The sequence below is a fragment of the Apus apus genome, chromosome 1, assembly GCF_020740795.1.
Source record: "Apus apus isolate bApuApu2 chromosome 1, bApuApu2.pri.cur, whole genome shotgun sequence".
Lineage (NCBI taxonomy): Eukaryota > Metazoa > Chordata > Aves > Apodiformes > Apodidae > Apus > Apus apus.
In genome coordinates, this window is record NC_067282.1 from 192,776,906 (window position 1) to 192,798,443 (window position 21,538).

Sequence of the window (21,538 nt, forward strand, 5' to 3'; positions counted from 1 at the left end):
GTGCCCCGCACCCGGGCAGCGGCGCAGCCTTCGGTGGGCGCGGAGGGGCCGCCCCTGCCCGCGCCGCTCCGCTCCCCGCTCCGCGCCTGCCTCCCCGCCAACTCCCGCGGGCCGCGGCAGGGGCAGCGCCCGCCCCGTCCCATCCCGTCCCTCCCCGTCCCGTGCGGAGCGGAGCGGAGCGGCGCGGCGGCCCCGCCGTGCCCTGAATGCCCCAGCGGCGCCGGCGGCAGCAGCATGGAGCGGCGGCAGGGCGTCCCCGGGGGCTGGCCCTGCCTGCTGGCCGCCCTGGGTGCCCTGCTGGCGGCGGGCCGGGCGGCCGCCCCCCGAGCCCGCTTCTCCCCTTTCTTCTTCCTCTGCACCCACCACGGCGAGCTGGAGGGCGACGGCGAGCAGGGCGAGGTGCTCATCGCCCTCCACATCGCGGGCAGCCCCTCCGCCTACGTGCCCGGCCAGGAGTACCACGGTAGGTGGGGGATCCCGCCCCCCACGGCCCCCGGCGGCGGGAGGGGAGGGCGGCCCCGGGAGGTCCCGCACCACGGAGCGGCCCCGGCCCCGCGGCCGCGCAGGGAAGGGACGGGTGCCCTGGACCGGGAAAGGCGCGGCCGTGTGCCGTGTCCCGGGTCAGGCCCGGCGAGGGGCTCCTCGGGGCTCCTCGGCCGAGCGGGACCGTCTTCACCTGCCCCTGCCCCGCTCCGCCCGGGCGCAGGCAGCGCCGCCCCGCCCCTGCGCGGCTCCTGTGGCCCGGAGCCGGGCGAAATTCCGAGTCCCCTCTTCTTAACCGGCCTAGGGCCGGATGCGGGACCTCCCAAGTCTCTGGAAGTCTCTCCCTTTCCCACTTCAGTGGCTTTCGGACCCGCTCGCACCGGGCGCATCGCCCTTCCCGCGGTGGCCGTGCGGTGCCGCAGCCGGCGGCTGCCCCTGGCGGGTCACCCGAAGGTGTCCCCGCAAGGACAGCGGGCGCAGCCCCAGCCGGGCAGGCAGCCTGTTGCTCCCGCAAGGCAGGGGATGCAGGAGCCGCGGGGACAGCAGCAGGTCAGGCACTCACAGGTGACTTTGGAGATGGAAGGTCTTGCCCAGAAATACTACACCACGCGCTTTTTGTAAACGCCCAGGCTGAGATTAAAATAGAGTAGGAAAAGTTGTTCACGCACGAAGAGTCTTGACTTTCGTGATGTGCTGGGTGAGGGGCACAGCCCAGGGCTGGCCGCGGCCTCGCAGGCAGGTAGGCTGCTGTGGAGAGCTGCTTGCGGCTGCGGAGTGTCCCTATAAACCAGCAACGGTGTGTGTTGTTCAACAGCCTCATCATCATTTCTCTCTGTAGAAAACTTTCACGTGTGAAACGTTTTTTTCATTCATAAGTGTGGAAGACCACTTCACTAATCCTTCTTCTCTGTGTCCGTTTGAGGGTTTGCAGTGCTACCAAATAACAGCTACTTCTGCGGGAAGCATTAACAAGTCAGGAAAATGAAAAACAAATATTTATTTTAAACACTTCGCTCGTAAACAGATACTGTGTAATCGTCCTTGGCTAAATGTGGAGCTAAACTTCAGCCTTTGATATATTCCAGCTCAGAATTTAAGTTCTAGGTAAATTATGGAATCGTTGAGTCATGTGAATATTCTGATTGAATTTTTAGTTGTAAAGACAGAGAAACCAAAGGTGTGAAATACTCATTTTCATAAGATCTAAGGGGTCCTGAAGGTTTTGTCTATGTATAACCTTTAATAGTATAGTTTACCAAAATTACATGAAAGTTTTGGGTTTAAAATATTGATATTTTTTTTTTTTAACAAACCGCATATGTAAATTATATGACTTCACTAGACCAATTTTTTTTTTTCTTTAGAGCCCGATATCTTGCAGCTCATAATACACACTCAGATCAGTTAAATTGCATTCAACCTGCTGAACCACAAATGTGCAGAGGATAAAAAAAAAAGCCGAAATTCCCATCTTTCACAATTTAAAACGATCAGTTCTTAAAAATACGGTTCAGAATCGCACCCTTTCGCCGCTTGCCCCCTTTCCCAGCCTGCAGCCGGTGTTTAAGCCCCGTTGCTGGTCTGGAGAGGGGGCAGTGCGGGAGCGGTGCGGGCAGGGATGCGGGCGCGGTGCGGGCAGGGATGCGGGCAGGGCTGTCCGGCCGTTTCGGCCCTGCAGGGTGAGGAGTAGGGATGTGTGTGGTTCTCCGCGGATGCTCTTCCGCCTCATGCCCTCTGAGAAATGGGGTTTGAATTTTTAACTACTAGGGTGCAGAGAAATCGCGCCAGCTGAACGCCGGATCCCTCAGGTAGCCACGCGTGGATTTCCCGTCGCTGTTTTGCATCTGACAGAGCAAGACGCGGCGGCTTTGAATAAACCTCTGTGCCTCGTTTTTTTTCCCCCCACCCGCTATCGCAAGGGCACCCGGAGATTTTGAGGAGCCGCCTCTGCCCTTGCGCGCCCCCGCGCTGCCCTGCGCGCTCCCCGCCGCCGGCGCTGCTCAGGTGCGCTGCGGCGGCCCGGCGGGCTCGGCCGGGCTCCCCGCGAAGCTGCTGGCACCTGCGTCTTCCCCGGTGGCCCTGGTGGCCCCCCTGCCTGGCTGAAATACGCGCCGCGGTTGCGCTTTTCGGTCTGAAATCCGCGCGGGTTGACGCAGCTCCGCCCGCGCGTTATCACGGCCGGGGGCAAACATCTGCCCCGGGCTGCGAGCGGAGTGTCAGGGTGTCTTTGAAAGCCTAAAGAAGGAATAAACAAATGGGAAGCGTTCAGTGGATCACACTAATTCTTAAAAGCACAGAAGAAAGTCCACAGGCTGAACTTGAAAACTAGTCTATTTACACAGCACAGGTGTAGGTAGAGCCTGGTGTGAGCCAGCCTCAGGCCTTATTTCTAACTTGCAATGGTCATTTTTATTTTTTTTTTTCTATTTTGTGCATTGATTTAACACTTACCTGTGGCAAAGAAGGCAAGAAGCACTGCCTGTTTGCTATGCACAGCGCAGCTGACATGTCCCTGAGATAAGCACACTTATTCGGTTAGATATTTTGAAATATCTCATTTGAATATTTTTAAATGTAACAATTATCAATGTTAAATATAGCACAAGAAAAAACTCCGAAGTATACAATCTGAAGAAATAATTTGAAGCAATCTGGGCATTTATGTAGTGCAGTTTAGTGCTACTGAAAAATGCCAGTCTGTGCTGGTTGCGCATTTATCATTTCAAAATCAAACTTTAAAGGCAGTACTGGGGGCCACAGGTGGAGTTTTGAGATGCAGTACAGAAGCACACAACAAAAGGAAATTTGCATATTTCCAATGCAAATTGACCTGCTCAGAGAGCATGTTAAAATACACAGCACTGGCTCTTCACAGGTGGCAGTGGTGCCCTGCGTTGCACTTCCTGTCCCTCCATTCAACAGAGACAGGTGACAGCAGCATCCAAGAGCATCAGGTTCAAAGAGGAATGGATTGGATGAAGTAGTGCACCAAGTGCTGGATGAGATGGATGAGAAAAAATTCCAATTATAAAAAAGCAGTCAACAAGTTTCTGTTACCTTGTTTAGATACTCCGCCTTCAGAGGAGCTCTTGCCCTTTAGCCCAACTGTCCCTGGAGCTGCCCTGTACCCAGGGAGAGGAATGATGTATCTGGGGTAGGAGACGCTTGTATGGGAACCAGGCGAGCACAGGAGCTTCTGCAAGTGGCTTCTCTGACACAATGAATCACGCACTTTATTTCACTGTACCTCTGAATTTCATAAATAAAATGAAGGCAAGAATATTCCCGACTTTGCATGGTTAAATTAGATACTTGGGGATTTAGCACTTCTTCCGTAACCCTTAAAAATACTCCAGATTTGGTGCTATTCCTGCAATCAGTAAATATTTAAATATGCATTCACTGATTGAATAGGAACAGACCTACACTGCATATAAATATGCTCTTCTTATACACAGGATTGATTTGATAAATTGGTAAACAATTTTATTACCTTTGGCAGACTTTTATTCCTTGAATTAGCTTATTTCAAATTTAATTAAGTCCTTGAGCTGGCAAAGCACTTAAGCACTTGCTCAAATGCAAACTGACAAAGTGTGCACTGGTTTAATGTGGGCACCTGCTCAGCTTCCTTCCAGCCAAGCAGTGGTCATGTGAGGGGAGAGTTGCATCAGGGCCTGCTGGGCTTGCTCATCACTGCTGTTAGCTAGCAATGATCCTGTTTTGGTTTTGTGCTGGACTTTTCACTGTAATCTGCAAAACAGAATATAATTTCTTCAGGAAAACTCCCCACGATTTTTAATGCAAGCTCTTTTGGGTTTATTTCCAACCTACCATCAATTTTGATTATCTATATCAACTCGCCTTCAACACTGAAACCATGTACCATCATCTATGGGCACATAAGTACCTTGGAAATACATAAGAAAAAAGGATAAACTTGATGGAACATTGAATCTTCAGTGCCCTTAATCACAGAAACCTAAAAGCAGTCAGATTTGTAGTGTTTAAACATACAAAGAGATTACCTTTACACCATATATTTTCTGATCCCTTGAACATTTTTTTGCTGTCACTGCAAACAATGCCTTTTTCCCAAGGTTTCAAATTTAGATCTTTAGGAACAACTTTGAACTGTTTTCCCATGATTGATGTTAAAAACTCGTAATTCTGCCCTTAAAATAGTTTTCTTTAATGAGACTTGAGTTTCTATTTCACTCTCCATTGTTCCTTTTTTTTTTTTTCCAGAACGAATTAACCTTCAGTCCCCAAATGTTATCAGTTTCCATCAATGAGTGCTACTATTCTTAGACATACTGTATATTGTCTGGAACCATTGCTTTGATAGGTTGTAAAAAAAAGAAGTTTTCAACTATTTTAAGTGGTAGTTATGCACTCTTTCAGCACTGATAAAAAGTTGTTTAAAGTCTGGCCAATTCCACCATTGTTATTAACTGCTGTGTTTAAGGAGTACAGATCATGACTTTGTATCTGTTTTCAGCAGTTTCTTACATTTCTGGTATCCCATGCTTGATGTGTGGGTGTTTTCATTGTAAATTCTTATTGCTCAGATTATTGAAAAGGTGTTGGGAGTTGAAAGTGAGGAAAGGGAAGGGAGAAGTCAACTGGAGAGTAAGTAGGGATGCTGCTGAAGTTATAAAGAGGATTATAACAGTTGCAGAAACTCACTTATGGATACTTTCTTTACCAGTTATGCTGAAGTGTAGAAAGCATTTTGTGAGCTGGTAGAAGTAAAGAGTGTGCAGGAGGTGATGTTAGTGATGGTGCAGAGGTGACAGAAGACCAGACTTCATTCAATTTTTCAGCATCAGCCTGAGAAGCAGGTCAGCTTCTTGAGTCTTTTGCAGGGTATTCCCTCAGAATCTTTCATCTCATCCACTTAGACCCTGCTCTGATTTTCAGAAGAATGTAGACTTCCATCATTTTTTTGTTTTAAAGAAGTACATTAAAATATTTGGTCATGGGAGTCCAGTTAGCTCCAGGGATTAATTTCTCTGTAAATCTTAAAGGACACTTAAAAATGTAAGGCTGGCAATAGATAGCAACAGAGAGGGGGTTATTAAGAACAGAGAAGACCCTTGGTCTTCAAGTCTTTTTCCTCTGAAGTCCTTAGCAAGATCCTGCAGCTGCATAAGGGTTTCACAGCACACAACAATTTCATCTAGGGTCAGCTTTTACTAAAAATGTCCTAATCCACCAAAGCCCTCAGAGTGCACCCTGATTGTGCTCTCTTCTATTTAGGATTTTCTAGCATAAATGGAACATTGCAAAAGCAAGGCTGTTTTCTGGATACTGTGGCCTGTTCTTTAGGTGGTTGGATTGAACTTGTCAGCTTTGAGCCCTCATACATTTTTGAGTGAATGTGGGTTTGAATGGGAATGAATCTTGACGTTGGCCGGTGGATTGTCTGTGTTTGTGAAGCTCTTGTCTAGCCCCAGGGTTTCGCTCACGTGGTGTGTCTTTGCAAATATTAAAACATTGTGCTTTTAACACCTCTTGACCAGAAGCTGATGAAGGATGCCAACCTTAAAAGAAAAGGGTAGGTGAGGTTGCAGCTAACAGCCTCTTACAAACCGTGTTTTTCTAGGGAAGATGTTAAATTTTAATAGGTTCAGCTGTCATTGCTCTAATTCGTGGGTCAAATAAGCGGTCAGCAGATGGCTCAGCCAAAGATGTGGTCAGGCCTGGGATTGATGAAAGGAAGTAGGAGGTCCACAAAGGCCTAAATGAGCCTTCCTTGCGAATTTACAGAGGAGATGTAATCTCTGGTTAAATCTTTCCCCCTCCATCAGGGGGCTGCTCCCCCCTGCAAAGGAGACGTAATTGCCCCGAATAACAGAAATCAAAGTCAGCACGGCGTGCTGGCCTGACCCACATTTGTCAGGTGACATCTGACTGTAGGACAGAAACCGTATTGTTGGTATCATGGATCTCTGTAGAGCAAACTACTCTGGGCATGTCTGTATCCATTAAAAAAATGATCTTTGCCTTAGTGAGTTCCCTGTCTGAGCTCAGTGTGAGAGTCCATGTGTGCACAGACCTTTCTCATACACAGCACTTGGCTTTGAAGTAAAGGAAGAAAAGAATCCTATCAGTGGTGAAAGGGTGCAAAAGCAGTGTTTCAAGAGAGACACTGCACATATTTTCTGTTTTCTGTGTTTAAAGAACATATTTTTGAATGTGCATAATTTATCTGTGGAATTCATTGCTAAAATATGTTCATGGTAACAGCTTTTAAGTAGAAATAAAAATATTGGAAATAATTAATAGGCATAATTTTTGAGTGAGAGAGAGATAGATATATCAAGGTATAAATCTTGTGCTTCAAGAGCTAAGGTGACCAATAAACTATTTATAAGTAGGTTACTGTGCTATGGTGGCAGGCAGTATGTTTATTCAGTGTTTCCCACATCGATTATTCCATCAGACCCATGCTGGTTTATTAGGTAGAACAGGGTAAGGGTGTCAAACCAGCAGCAATTCTCATTTTCCATACTGTTCTCCTGATCTGGACTTTTGGAGGCCACTGCCTTTGAAACATTGTAGCATTTAATTATTATGGTACAGTACTAAAAATTATGCGTATTGACTGGTTGGAGTATGATTTTCAATTTGATAATAGCCGTGGTGATGCAACAGAGATTATTTCAGATGTAGCCTTTATTTGCTTTGTGTGTCTCGTGCCCTACAGCTGTGGTTTAGGTTTGTCACGAGTGTTTGCTGCATGGAGAGGGAAGGAAGCAGCACTGTCTTACCTCTGAGAAAAAGCAACCTTTCATACCAGCCCTTGTTATGAGAATTTCAATAGTCTCCGATGAAAGGTTCAGTCTTTTTAACATGCTTCCTTTCTTTGTGTTAACATTTCCTGCCTTTTCATCGGTCATGAAAGGTGCACAGAATGCAAAAGTGTGTCTGGAATATCTGTGTAATTCCCCCTTTCCACCACCACCTCCCCCCCACCCCAGTTGTGAGTAGCCTCTTGGTTAAACACACGACAAACTCTGACAGTGCAACTTTGAAGATCTTTGAAAGCCCAAGAGCAGATTACTTCCCAGTTTGTCAGATGATGCCTTCTTGTAGGATGGGCAGTCTTCCTCCGTTCCTCCTCCCCTCAGGTCAGTCCTGGAAAATGGAAGTCATGGCCTGTGTCATGCAGTTCACGTACTGCAGGCTGGGCTGTGCCGATGGATAGTGGAGGATGCCAGTGGTGTCATGGAGGATACTCCTGCTCCATGCCTGTGGGACCTTCTCCCAGGTTCCCCTCAGTGCTGAGATGCCTCCCATTGGCAACATATTTTTTATTCTTTTCCTAAAGGGAAGAGAAGGGTCATGGAGGTGTTTTTTTGTTTCATTTTTAAGACTTTGTTTTGTTTTAATCTATCTCTCACTAAGGATTTGCCTTAAAGAAGGCAGAGAAGTGCATGTCCTGCCTGGAGAGGGAGAACTGAAGTTTGCGAGGAGCATTAGTGTTTGTGCCCATTTAATCCTCAGTCCAGGACCAGGCATTACTCCATCCTGCAGCTGGAGAGATCCTGGCTGGGGCTGGAGATGGTACCCAACAGCTGGGCACAGGGCCACGGGATGTCTGCCAGCAGCTTCTGCAACTGACCAGAGCAGCTGATGCCTCTGGGGCACCATGGCCTTTCCTGGGCAGCTGGGATCAGCTCAGCTTCAGCCAGAGGTGCCTGTGGGCTCCTTCTGCATCTCAGTGGCCACAGCACCATCTGTCTCACTCCAGACTCCCTTTGGTGTAGCTCTCAGTTGTTCTTCCTCAGCCTGTTGCTGCCAGCATGGCTTTCCGTTTGGGAAGCCTGGTTGGTGTATGTGGCTTTTGCTTGCTGGCAGTGATCTCCATGAGGTTCCTGGGACCTTCCACACCTCACCCTTCACCCAGGTGGTATCCTTGGTTTTCCCATCATTACATCCCTGACTGTGACCCTGTAGTGATTCTTCACCACCTGTTGTGGGCAATGCCCTTTATGTGAACATCTCAGTCTAGAAAGCAGGAGATGGCTGGGGGGACTGGACCCAAGTGGTCTGTGAACGGTGCAGGGGGGCAGGTGAGGAGTTCTGACACTTTCCCAAAGGTTTTAATTACAAACCAGAGGCTGTTTTTCATGGTCTTTGTGAGGTCCCTCTTGCCCTATTTTTTCATCCTGGGAACAAAACAGAGGAGGCTGTTCCCTGATCCTCTTCAGGAACTTTGATATTAATATTGGTTGTGAGAGTTTCACAAGCATCTCCTCAGGGGGTAAAATCAATGGTGCTTTTCCAGCCTGTGTCTGTTGAAGTTCAACCTGAAAGATCCCTAAGAGACAGCAGGTGACAAATCCATCTCCCTTCAGATGCAAGCTTTACCCCACACTACCCAAAGTTTTAAAAAAATCATCTTTCAGACATTGACCTTCTTAATGAAATTATGTTTGCTGCAGGTTTCTCTCCAAACTGTTCAAGTGCTTCAGTGCCGTGTCCAAGTGTTGCCTCAGTTTCCCATGTCCCAGGGTAACAAACACACTGGCCTTGTGGTGGGACCTGTGGTCTCCACAGACCCTTTCCAGGGAGGGATGCCTTGCCCCACTCCCTAAGAGTGAGGTTCTGTGCCCACCTTGGGGACAGTTTGTCCCCACCTCATTGCTGAAGGGCCAGGTGCCAGTAGGAGAGGACATTAGTTGGATGGTGGCCCTGTGTGCCACCAGCCCCCTCCCTCCTCCTTTCTGCCTACTCAGAGAAGGGAGCAGCTCCAGGGGACAGAGTATTTGCTTTAGATGCCGAGAATAACATTTTCTTTGGGTTTGGTGGATGAGAATAAGCTCAGCCTTTTAGGTGTAGGGGATCAGTAGGTGTTGGAAACACTTGTGAAACTGTGTGCAAACCTATTGCTGTGTCTTCTCCTGAGGCAGAAGCTTGAGGACATGCAAACATGCTGAGTGGTCACGGGTTTCTCTCTTTGGTTTTGCAAGATACAGCATGGGAGAAACTGGCAATGCCCTTGCTCTGCTTCAGCAGGACGAGCAGGTTAAGCAGCAGAGATGGGGCTGAAGATCTTTGAGTGTTTTCCTGAGTGGCATCTACCTGCACGTACACATGATTGTAGCTGCTGGTTTCCTGGAGGCCAGGGTGCATGCATCGGGCTGAGGGGATTAAGTTATAAACCAAACTGAGACAAAATGCTGGGAGCTCTTACACCATGCTTAGCAAACCTATAATAGCCAGAGCTATTTATTCCACCCTGTGTCTGCTTGAAGTATAGTTTTGTAAATAAATGGGTATGACCTGACAGACCTGAAACACAAGACGAGGGTCTGCCTGCCAACCCCAGCTCTGGTCACCACAGCGTGTCTCTCATTGTCTAGCTCATCATTCCTCGCTGCCATGGGTGGTCAGACACTGGCATCCTGTACTTTTTTCCCTTCCAGCTCCTGGCCACTGTGTGGCTGTACGTGGAGTGGTCTAGTTGATGAAAAACACACAGCCTGAGGGGCTTCAACCTTTACCTCTTTCAGTTCCCTCAATGACATTTTCAAGAGTGCCATTAGATGATCTCAGGTTGGCAAAGAAGCAAAGCCTCAGTTCCTAGACAGAAATTCATCAAGCAAGCTCCATTTTATGCACAAGCTTGTGTCTGGGAGCAAATGCTGTTTCCCCTCCTTATCGTTCTGCATCGCATCTGCAGGCAGTTCCTGACCTGCCCCAGCCTGAGTCTGAAAGGATTTATGGTTGGTTGTCCACAGCTGGTGTATATAGGACACTTCCTGGGAAAGTATGGGGAGATTGTGGAAGCAGTAGGTCTGTCCATGTGCTGCACACTTCTTAGTGGAGTGGAGGGAAGGAAAAGATAGAGTGTACAACACTTGCTGGCCAGAAGACTTAGAGAAATCTGGGAATATTCTCTCTGTGGATGAGAGGTACTTTGTGGTCACAGCATTCAGTATTTCTGGTAAGGAATTCATAAATGAGTTAGCAAGGACACAGAAAATAATTTTCCTCTGTACATTGCCTATGGTCTTGCAGAGGAACACTTCATGGGAGAGCTGGGCCTGCCCTGCAGCAGGAAAGCTCTTCCTGTGCTAAAAATGAAAGCGATGAGTAGGTGATTGGCCTTTTAACATCTGAAAACAGCAGCATGACCCTCTGTGGCCTCTCTTCATGTCAGGCCCTGGGATGTGAGAAGTCATTCATCACGTCATGGAGCTTGGCAAGGTCTCTGCCGTTTGCCTTCCACTCTTCCCTCTGCTCCCGAGGACAATACAATAGATAGGAAAGAACAAGAAATATAGATAATATTTATCTTTCTGGCTAAACAAGCTGTGGCTTCCAGGCCACAATAACCTTCCAGTGTTCCTTTCTCACAGGGGAAATGCACTTCCAGAAAAAAACAACCCTCCTTCCAGAATTAGACACATTCATCTGGACACTAGATGAAATGGTTATTGGTACCAAGAAATGCAGAGAGAAACCAAACAGCACAACTGACCAAGGCAAAGATCTTGGTCTGACGAAGCAGGCTGGTTTGTGGGGATTCCAGGCAAGAAATGTAAAGATTCAGTACTAGAATGTGCTGGGAAAAAAGTTCCTAGCACATTTGACAGAAGGGATCTCTGGCTAAAGTACACCTTAACATTTTTGTAGAGCAATTCTTTTGACTGGCCCAAAAAAGGCTGTAGCCTTCAGAAACTTATTCTGGTTAGTATGAAGATCAAAACGCTCTTGCAAATATTTTTATACTTTCCAATTATTATAGTTGGTTTCCTGATGACTGATACCCCACCAGATAATCTTTCAAGTTGATAATATTCTTGCATGAGACAGAGGACTTTAGAACTGAATCAGCTGGAGTTGCCATGTTTCTAGTGAACTCATTTAGAATCTGATCTTGTGAAGGATAAAAACTGTTAGTGTATTTGAGCAGAATTTGGTAATTTTTTAAATGAAAAATGGAGGAAGTGAAGCATTTGAAAGATACTACTGATATTTTCAAAACAAGCTTTTGATTTTGCTTTGGAAACTCTTAATTGTGAGACTTACTGTGAAGAATTAAAAAAAAGGTTTGCTGCATAATCAGAAAATGAAATGAGACACTTCTGCTTGAACAAAATTCTTTATCTAATTTTTTTAGGTTCATTGCAGATTTTCATATTGACCTAACAGATATTTTAATTTATTTTTTTGTGCTAAACCCCTCAGTACGTCTCCTTTTATGTTACCCCAAGCTGATCTCTTTTTCTTTCTTTTTCTTTTCATTTTGGTCACTGAACCAAAAAAAGAACAGTTCTACTTCTGACAAGTTGACCATTTAATTTCCGGCCACTGAACAGAACTGATTCAGACAAGTGACTCTCACCATTTTCCTCACATTTGTTCCCAAAATAAATTACAGAATAATAATTCACTCTTTAAGGCACTGAAGTGTAGTTGGTAGCAACAGTGAGATTGCCAAGGTAACAAACTCATGTTTTCTATAATGATACCTGTGGCTGCTGTTTGGCTTCTGGTGTGTACGTTGACCACATTTTCCTTTACATCTCATCATTGTTCAGTTTTGTTTTTCTACAGAAATCTTTTCCCTGATTCAGTATTCAGTAAAAAAGGCTTAGAGGAGATCTGTTGTTTGACTTCTTCTGGATGTCTACAGTTAAAGGATATTTCTGCTTCCAGATTTCAAAAACCTGTTGTAGTGCATTTATAGTGCATATATTTCATTTCATGTAACTAGAAAAATAGGCCTTCATGTCTTCAAAATTATATATATATTCTAGATATATATGTATGTATTTCTTTATATATATATACTTTTTTTTTTTTTTTTCTCTTTTTAAGGAATAATATTTACAGGGCTGGCCACCTCAAATAGAAATGAACTTTTCAGTGAAGATGTGAACATTTGCTCACAAAAATTATCCCTTGTGCTCCTCATTGCTGTGCTTTCCCATCAACACGTAGTTAACATAGAGTGAAGATGATGGTGCTACAGCAGAGCTGTAATGTTTGCAGAACTTGCCTCCACCAGAGGAGATGAAAGGTGTGGGTTTGGCTGGGGCTGGCAGCACTGGTCCCTCCCCAGCTTCAGGCAGCCTGGGTTTCTCCAGTGAGCATCTGTGGACCTTTTCTCTCAAAGAGATGTAAGTTTTGTCTCATCAAGTGGTAGCAGATGTTCGGGAGCTTTCATGCCATTCATCACTGAGGAAAGCCAATGCGATGGCATCTGGCTGTTTTCGTAGTACAAATAGGTTTTTTAAACTCTCAACTGTCTTTGAGCAGAGGTGGTGGTGTGTTACACAGTAGATACTCTTCCTTTGGGACCTTGCCCAAAACTCCAATGTCCGGCCCCACCTTTTTCCCAAGTAGTGAGATTGCAGTACAGAGCCAGTTCTTCTATTTGCAACACTTTCCATTAAGACAATACATTTTAAAATTAATTGCAGTACAATATTTCTTCTGATTGCACATCACTAACTGCTAAGAAACACTACTGAGTGATTTGCTCATGTTGAGCTTCTCATCGACCAACACTACTGAGTGCAAGTCACTCAGCAGTGTTGGTCGATGAGAAGCTCAACAGGAGCTGGCCATCTGCACCTGCAGCCCAGAGAGCAACTGCATCCTGGGCTGCATCAAAAGAAGTGTGGCCAGCAGGTCAAGGGAGGTGATTCTGCCCCTCTACTCTGCTCTCATGGGATCCCACCTGGAATATTGTGTCCAGGTCTGAAGCCCTCAACACAGGAAGGACATAGTGCTCTTGGAGAGAGTCCAGAGGGGGACAACACAGATGATCTGAGGACTGGAGAACCTCTTCTATGAAGACAGTCTCAGAGACCTGGGGCTGTTCAGCCTGGAGAAGTGAAGGCTCTGGGGAGACCTTTTAACAGCCTTCCAGTAGCTGAAGGGGCTACAGGAAAGGTGGAGAGGGGCTTTTTACAAGGGCACGTAGCAAGAGGACGAGGAGGAATGGTTTCAAGCTAGAAAAGGAGAGATTTAGATTAGACATTAGGAAGAAATTCTTTCCTGTTAGGGTGGTGAGACACTGGACCAGGTTGCCAGGGAGGCTGTGGAGGCCCCATCCCTGAAAGTGTTCAGAGTCAGGTTGGATGGGGCTTTGTGCAGCCTGGTCTAGTGGGAGGTGTCCCTGCCCATGCAGAGGGCTTGGATCTATATGATCTTCAATGTACTTCCAACCCAAACTATTCTATGATTCTATGATTAACTATTGATCTTTCACTCCAGATTTACAAATGGCAAGCAAAAATTGCATATTCTGTCTGACACCATGGAGCACTCCAGCTTTTAACACTCCTGGGCAGAGTGGTCTGTGGTCCCCACAAAAGAGAATCAGTGCCAGCAAAGCCCACAGATCCTTCATGCATCATGTAATACGAGTGATGAAACAAAACTTTTGGGCAGCAGGACAGGCTTAAACTCTGTTTTCTTCTTGAAAATTTTACTAATTTACTCCTTGAGCTGAACATCTGGATGGCAGTTTCCATCCCTCTTGGTGCAATGGAGCATTGGGGCAAGGCTGACCCTGGTGTCCAGGTGCAGAAAGGTGAGGCAGTGTTGACCATGAGTGAGTGACCAGTCAGGTTTTCAGCTTATTAGATTCTCCTCTCGTTTTCCAAAGAGCTGAGCTCATTGCTTGGCGAATGTAACCAGGTTGACAGCTTCCATCTAGTAGCTCTCCCCTAAAACTGCTAGACAGATGTATCAGTAGGAAATAAAATGCCCCAGTCAAATGATCTGGATGACGTTCCAGCTGTGTGCCAGTTCAGTTCTCATCTCTTCTGCTGAATTTAACGTGTTTGTTATGTTTGGCATGCAGAGTGGTGGTAATGAATTTGAATTAGAGGGGAATCATTATCTTTGTCCTTTTTTTTTAAGTCAAGAACACTGTTCTCTGGTATAGAGATTGACACCTTTGTATTAGCTGGACCAGCATTTGATGGCCTTTTTGATTTTGGGTTTTACTTTGTGAAACCTTGTATAGGTGTCTATCATTGAGGCAAACCAGGAATGTTTGATAATAACATATCACCTTTTCTCTATTCATTTTGAACAGTTTGGAAATGTTTAGGTATAATAAAAGTATAATAATAAATTCCTTTTAGTTACACACTTAAGAGCATATTCCATTACAGCCTTTGTTACATATCTGGCTGTTTTGTTACTTCTTGAGGGTTTCTGTTGCAGGCAATCAGTTTGCTGCTGGGATAAATACTTACACGTGTTGGGTGGCTAATCATTTAATGTGCTCTTCAGCATCAGAACAGGCACAGTGAGGAAATATATGTGAGAGGGGTGGCAGATAATTAAGTATATATTTCAGGATCCTGGGTATTTAGCAGCTTTTTATTATGCTTACTGCCTGTGTCATAGCAGACCTAAAAAAATTCCTGTCATATGCCAAAATATAGCCTGACTCTCTGCTGTCTTGAAAATCCCCTTTGAATATATCCATTTAATATATCCATTTCTATGTCTTAGATCTGGCTTAGGTTTTGTATTGGCAGGGATACCTTTTTTTGGGATACCTAGCTGGTAATCAATTGGGCAGGAATTGGGACTTACTGGGAGATGTCCCAGTTCTGCTAAAAGAAAAAAAAGACCCTTGTGATAGTCTTCAAAACAAACTTACTTAAATGTACCCAAAGGCTCAGGCTCGTTCTGACTTTTCAAGAACACAAAGCTCTGGAAGGATGCAAACATAATTTAAGTTTTGGTGACTTGTTCATTCTAGGAATACCTTTTGTTGAATTTGTAGCCTGCAAAATCCTGTGTTATTAAAAAAAGCTACCAACTGGAACATTTCACTCTGAGAAATGGAGGAAGAAAGAAACGTTTCTCAAACTTAAAGCAGGATTTTTACATATTAACTATAAATATCTTGCAACTGTAAGATTTGCTTTTAAATGAAATAAAGCTGCTTGCTGTCTCTGCAAAAATGAATTGGGGAAAGGGATTTATCCTGGGTAATTCAGTCAGATGAATGGAGAGATATGTCCATCACCACTAACGTGACAGTTATTCCTTCTAAATATAAACTGATCATGTTATATATTAGAGGCTTGATTATACTGTTAAGAAGATTAGTACATTTAAACAGAAAATAAAGGCTTATGTGCCCTAAATGTTGAACTAAAGCCAGAGGGTTTTATATATAGCAGTAGCACAACATTCAGTGCTTTTGAGCAAGGTATTTTCCCCATGAAAATACCTGAAAGGAATAATCAGTTCTTGCTGCCTCTAGGAACAGGTGGGATTCTTTAAATCTAATATCTTTTAAAGTGGTAATTTAAACATATGCAGATATTAATCTTGGCATATTTGGGTGTTTTTATTGGAGTAGGCATGATGATTGCATGCACTCAGGTCCACAAGAGCAGTTTTCCGGCTTACCTGTTTTCTGTAAATGTTTGGGCCATCTTTTAATTGCAGAAATGGTGACACATCTATAAAAAAAACGTGACAAAAGGGTAAAAATGGTTGATGATGTCTTTGTGATATTTCTGTGAATTTAAAATAGTTAACACATATTAAACATTTTAGTGTCTTTTAATATTGTGCTTGACTTACACAGTAACGTCTCTATGGACATAGTAACTGAAACTTTTGATGGTATTGAATTTATGACATTGAATTTAAGACTTTTGTGCTCATGTCATGAAGCTTGTTAGGTGGCATTTAACATGTCTCCTTTTTTTTCTTTTTTTTTTCCTTTTCTTTATTTTTTTTTAAATTCTGGTTCTTTATGATCTAGTAGTTCTAGATTTATAGTGAGGATGGGGGAAGACTTGATCCTTTTACATTTATCTTCCTGATAGATAGCACTCCTTGATTTCCTTTTATGCGCCTCTCAAATTAGATATTCTGCACCTTAATCACAACACCATCATATTGCTTTGTCTTTCAAAGTAAAAGCATTATGACTATAAATTAAGTCAGAAATATTATAAGATCTTCAGCCTTGGAGCTTGCCTTTCTTTCAGTCAAGCATTGCTCCCTGGTCAAGTCCTGTCTAGAGAAAAAAGCCCTTTCACTGAATGCAGTGAGGCTGCAGCATGAAGGGGCTGGTCTGTCCCAAGGCAGAGCTGGTGCCAACCCACAGCCCTGCTCCCATGGGCTGGGCATGGGCATGGGCTGACTCTGGGAGAGCCAGTGCCCGTGCCTGTGCTGCAAGGTACCAGCAAGCACCAAGAGGGCTGTGCAGGTCAGAATGAAATGCTTGTGCTTTGGAGGGCACATCAAGTTGAGATGGACACCCAGATATGTTGAGTGTTGTTTTTTTCACCTATTGGTATCTAAGGACACCATAGGGAGGGGTGCCAGTCCCCCTGGGCCCATCTGGCTGCAGGAACTGTCTCCACTTGCCTGGCACTGGCAGCACTTGCCCTGGAAGGGGAGGTTGGGTCTGGCCTGGGCTGAGGTGCTCAGAATTTACTGCCCTGCCCTTCTTCCCCAGCAAGCTGATTGGTGGCACAGGGATGGGATGCTGGCCCCTCCTGTCTGAGGGGACAGGCTGGGAACACAAGCTCCCCTGTCCATACTTCAAGTCTGAAAGCTCTGTGTTAAAACCTGGCCCTTCCTGGGGCTCTACATGCTTTTTGCACCACTCATTTAAACTCCTCAAACCCATGTTTACTTTAAAAAAAATTACCTTTGCTTGCTTTTACATATTGACAAGAGCTGCCATCCCTTAGACACCTAAACTTTTCTTTATTCATGTTATTAGAACCACTGCATAGTAATGTCCAGGTTACTAAAATGTCCCTGAATGTATTTTGTTGCTTTGGTGCTGTTTTCATTGGCATAGCAAGAAGTAGTAGACCAATATGCTAAATAAACATTCTTTAGGTTGCAGTTGCTTTTTTGCATGCTTATTCTTGCAAAGAAATGCAATTGTCCCTGAAGCACATTTATGTGAACAGGCTCTTTCTGAGGCACTCTCAGTGCTTTCTGTCCTCCTCCCTTTTGAATGCGTTTGTTGACTTCAGTAATTGTAACATAGGGATACAGGTCCCAGAGATGCTGGATACCTGAAAGCTTCATGGAAATGAGTAGCCAGCAGAGGGAAAAGACCCAGGGCAATGCCTTTCCCAAAACTGGAAACAATCAGGTGAGCTCAGCTATTTATTAACCTCAGGAGAACTCCTGCAGAAAGGGACCCTGCACATGCCCCAGGCACAGAAATGCCTCGGTAAGACTTTGCTGTACCCTATTGAGGGTAGGAGGCACTGATCCCCACCCAGAAGTGTTTTTATATCCCCACTACAAAGAAAAAACACTCAACTGCAGCACCTCCTGTGGATCCCAGCCACAGGGCATTAAGCATCAGGGCCAGGCTGTCCTGGGGGTTGGTTCATGTTCAGGACAGCCTTGGGGCTGCTGACCCATGTGGCCTGTCCTGGCTGAGCAGAGGCTGGCAGTGATAAGGAGAGGAATGCTCCATTGTGATGGGCATGCAGGAGGGATGGTGGGGGCCTCTGGGGGGGCAGGGGTGCCACAGCACTGCACTGCCATTGCTCCCACTCTTGCACCAAAGCCCTTAAGTGCTGCAATGGGGTTTAGCTTTCTAGTCATATCTGGGAGATAAGTTGTTGTCCTGGAAACATAACCAGTTCTTCAGGTGACCACCAGAAGCCAGTGGCTTTGAAGCCAAAGTTTGATCTAGTCCCTGAAGTTTTCCTTCAGCTCCTGATTAAAGGAAGAGGAGCTTTCTGTAAAGGGTAGCCTCTCTGGCTGCAAAGAAAGGCTGTAGTGATCCCCATGGGAATAAAGTCTCAGAAGAAATAGGATGAAGGCAATAACACAAAGCCTCTGGAGACCTGTAGGGCCAAATTGCAGCAGATAGGCAAATGGTGGCTGAGAGTGCTTGTTTGACCCACTTGCCTGAAGCCAGCCCCAGGGCAAAACCCTTCCTGGGGACTGGCCACAGTGGAGACAAGTCTGGGGCCAGGTACAATGAGACATGGGAGCATCTCAGACATAAACAGGTCATTTCTTTGCCTTTGATGAGATTTTTATTGTTGTTATGAAAATTCTTCCTATTAGGTCTTCACTTTTGTGCTGTGCTACACCCAAGTGCATTTAGATATTAGGTGATTTATTTCTATATTTTCATTTGTTCTCCCTGGGAATGACAAGGTTTTTAATGTATTACAGAAAATCCTTTGAGGTCTTCAAATTAGAAAAGCTCTACTGAAGTAGAAAGTCCTTTTCTTTAAACACAAGATGGTTTGTTTGTGACTGTAATTGATGATATGCTTATGAATCCCATGACTTAAATAGTGGATCAGGTAAACAAAGTACTTTGTCTTGCTCATATGCATTCTTGCAAAAAACAAGAATAAAGCACATCTGTAAAGTAATTAATTTGAATTAGTTTTATGAACAAGAAACACTTTTGCTGGAATGGTGATGTTTAAATTTTGTGCATCATCCTGGGATCACTTTAAATTTATTTTTTGCATTAAATTTGCAGCTGGGTCATATTCTGTACTGAAATGGTATCAAAGTGGTCCTGGTGAGTGGAGAATTTGGCCTCGAATTGAGTCATTATGAATTCAAGTAATGTCTAATGCAATTGTAACAGAATTTTTAGGCAAGAAGCAGTGATGCCAGAGAAGCATGCTGAATTAGGTAATATATAATACTTGAAGTCCAACACTGATCAGGACACCACTTTCCAATTTCTCTTCCTGCAGTCTGCCTGCCCTCTGCCAACCACTGGTGTGTGATTAATTGACTGACACGAAGTCTGTTATTTACATTGCAGATACATTGTAAGTAGACTCCAGGTGAAGCTCACAGTGTGCTGCATATTTACCACCATATGTTCGGGAGGTTGTGAACAGAAAAAGTAAGTCTAAAGCCAGAGGAGGTATTAGAGGACACAATAGAAAAGCTAATTATAAAAGCCTTCAAAAACAGTCCCTGCTTCACCGTTTGATGTCCCAAGTTGTAATTACAGAGAACTAGGAAATAAGGGAAGATAATAAAAGGAAGATAATAAAGGGAAGATATAAAAAACAGGGGCTGCTAGTTTGTGAGAGAAGAGGAAAACAGAGCTCCCAACCCATTTCTCCTTTATCTCCTGGACCTGAGGGAGGGCTGTGAGAGGGGGATGGAGGGGGCAGGTGTCCTGGGCAGTGTAGGCAGGGGAGGTGTGAGCTCAGGGGAACAAACAAACTTTGTCAGTGCCTTTTTTCTGGTGCAAACTGGCATTTCACCCTCCTGAGGGGGCTTTGCACCAGGTGGGAGAGCCAGAAAGGGAGCTCTGAAGCTGGCAGCTGTATTGTCCCTATTGGCAAGCAGTAATTTGTTCCCTTTAAGCAAGGACAGCGTGGGATGAAATCACCCCCCACAGGATGCCACCCTTATTTTAAAGCCCATTATGGACTGCCTGTGCATGTAGAAAATCTTGCTCTGCATCCATTACTCCAGCCCATACTAATGTATATGTTTTCCTTGCTATTTATATAACTTCTGAGTTAGGCTTCTTTGAGTATCACAGTGTGTCTCTTGTTGTTTGGTACAGGGGCTGGTAAGAGTAGTTTAGTGAGGGTTATCATTTTTGGTGCAATAGAAGAAAAATATGTATCTAAATCTTAGCTTCAAATCTACACCTATACTAAAACAATAGTTCTTAGAAAAATAAAGGTGCCCTGTGATTCTGTTCACTACACATGCAAGGGGGAGTTTGGGTCAGGATACTCTTGGGCAAATGAAGCAGCTTCTGGCTGGCTGTGGCAGGAAGGTGCAGGCAACACAGGGGGGCTGGAAATGCCAGCTCTAATTTTGCTCCAGGGCTGGAGGGAGGATGTCTTCACTCATGCCTCAAAGGGCCTTCCCCAGTGCACAGCTCAATTATTTGGACAGTAAGCTGATTAGAGGATTTGAAACCAATCATCCAAAAATGGTTGATGCCAGCCTCCAACCGACACATCAACTTATTCTCAATGAGTGCAAAGACGAGATACATTTCAAATTACAATTTTGTAGAAGCATTTAAATATGCCTTCAGAAGGTGTTTCGTAGTGAATGTGGTGAGCAGTCAGTGAATGTCTCTTTAATATACCTTTGTGTTCATTCCAGCTGCTGCTGGAGGCTCAGCCAAGCTGTGCTCCTGTGCTGCCCCTGCCCATGCACCCTCCTGCTGTGCAGCTGGGCCCCGGGGGCTCAGGGCTCCCTCCTCTCAGAAAGCAAGAAAGGTGTTTTTCTCAGGGAGAGAAAATAGGAAAAGGGAATTATGTCCTCAACAAGAGGACAAGTTGGAAAAGGTGTCAGGAAGATTGGATGCTTAGTCTATCTACTTGCCTACTCCTTGCTGTCCTTTACAAAAAGCCCCAACCTTCTCAAATAAAAGAAACTGCAAATTCTCTCTTAAAAACTTAATCCTTTGCAAAATTTCAGTTTCATAGCAGATTTCCAGCTTTACTTTGCAACAATGATTTGCACAAGTAGCCCTGTGGATTTTACTGGAGCAACTGGAGTCATAAGGTTTATATCTGAATAGAAATCCACAGAAGCTAAAACATAAAAAATGCAGACTATTTTTAAATAACATTTTGATATTAATAATTACTGGATGATTATGTATATATTTGTCCGTGGTATAGGGATGATTTAATGTTTAAGGCATAAATGTACATTTCCTTACATTTATTTTTACATTCTCAATGGCAAATTTGCATTGATAAGGCCTTGCTTTAAATGTATCTGCTATTGCTGAAATTAATATACACATTATTAGATATATTACCCACCAAACTTAAAAGTAACTTTTCAATTGCTAAAGAAAAATGTGTTAGAGAAAGCACAAAAAATGGCAGAGGTGACAAAGAGACTAGCCATGAGCAGGAGGGCTCAAGTTGGCAGCCCTGTACCCCTCAGCTCAGCTGTGGAAGTGGCTGGGTTGGAGAAGGAGATGTAGTTCTCCTTTTCTGCTTTCAACTTGCACAAGGCTGTGATTCATCTCCCTCCTCTGTTCCTGCAGGAGCTGCTCTCAGTTTCCAAGGCCCCAGTCTTGAAGTGCATGGTGATGTGC

At 44.8% G+C, this 21,538-nt stretch overlaps 1 protein-coding gene across 1 annotated transcript in view; it reads left to right on the top strand.

The window, feature by feature from the left end:
* The first annotated feature begins 234 nt into the window (after positions 1-234).
* RELN (reelin) overlaps positions 235-21,538 on the top strand; it is a 288,920-nt gene continuing 267,616 nt past the window's right edge. The window contains exon 1 of the mRNA XM_051610928.1: positions 235-463. Within this exon, the coding sequence (XP_051466888.1) occupies positions 235-463 (229 nt within the window). The remainder of the gene's footprint in view (positions 464-21,538) is intronic.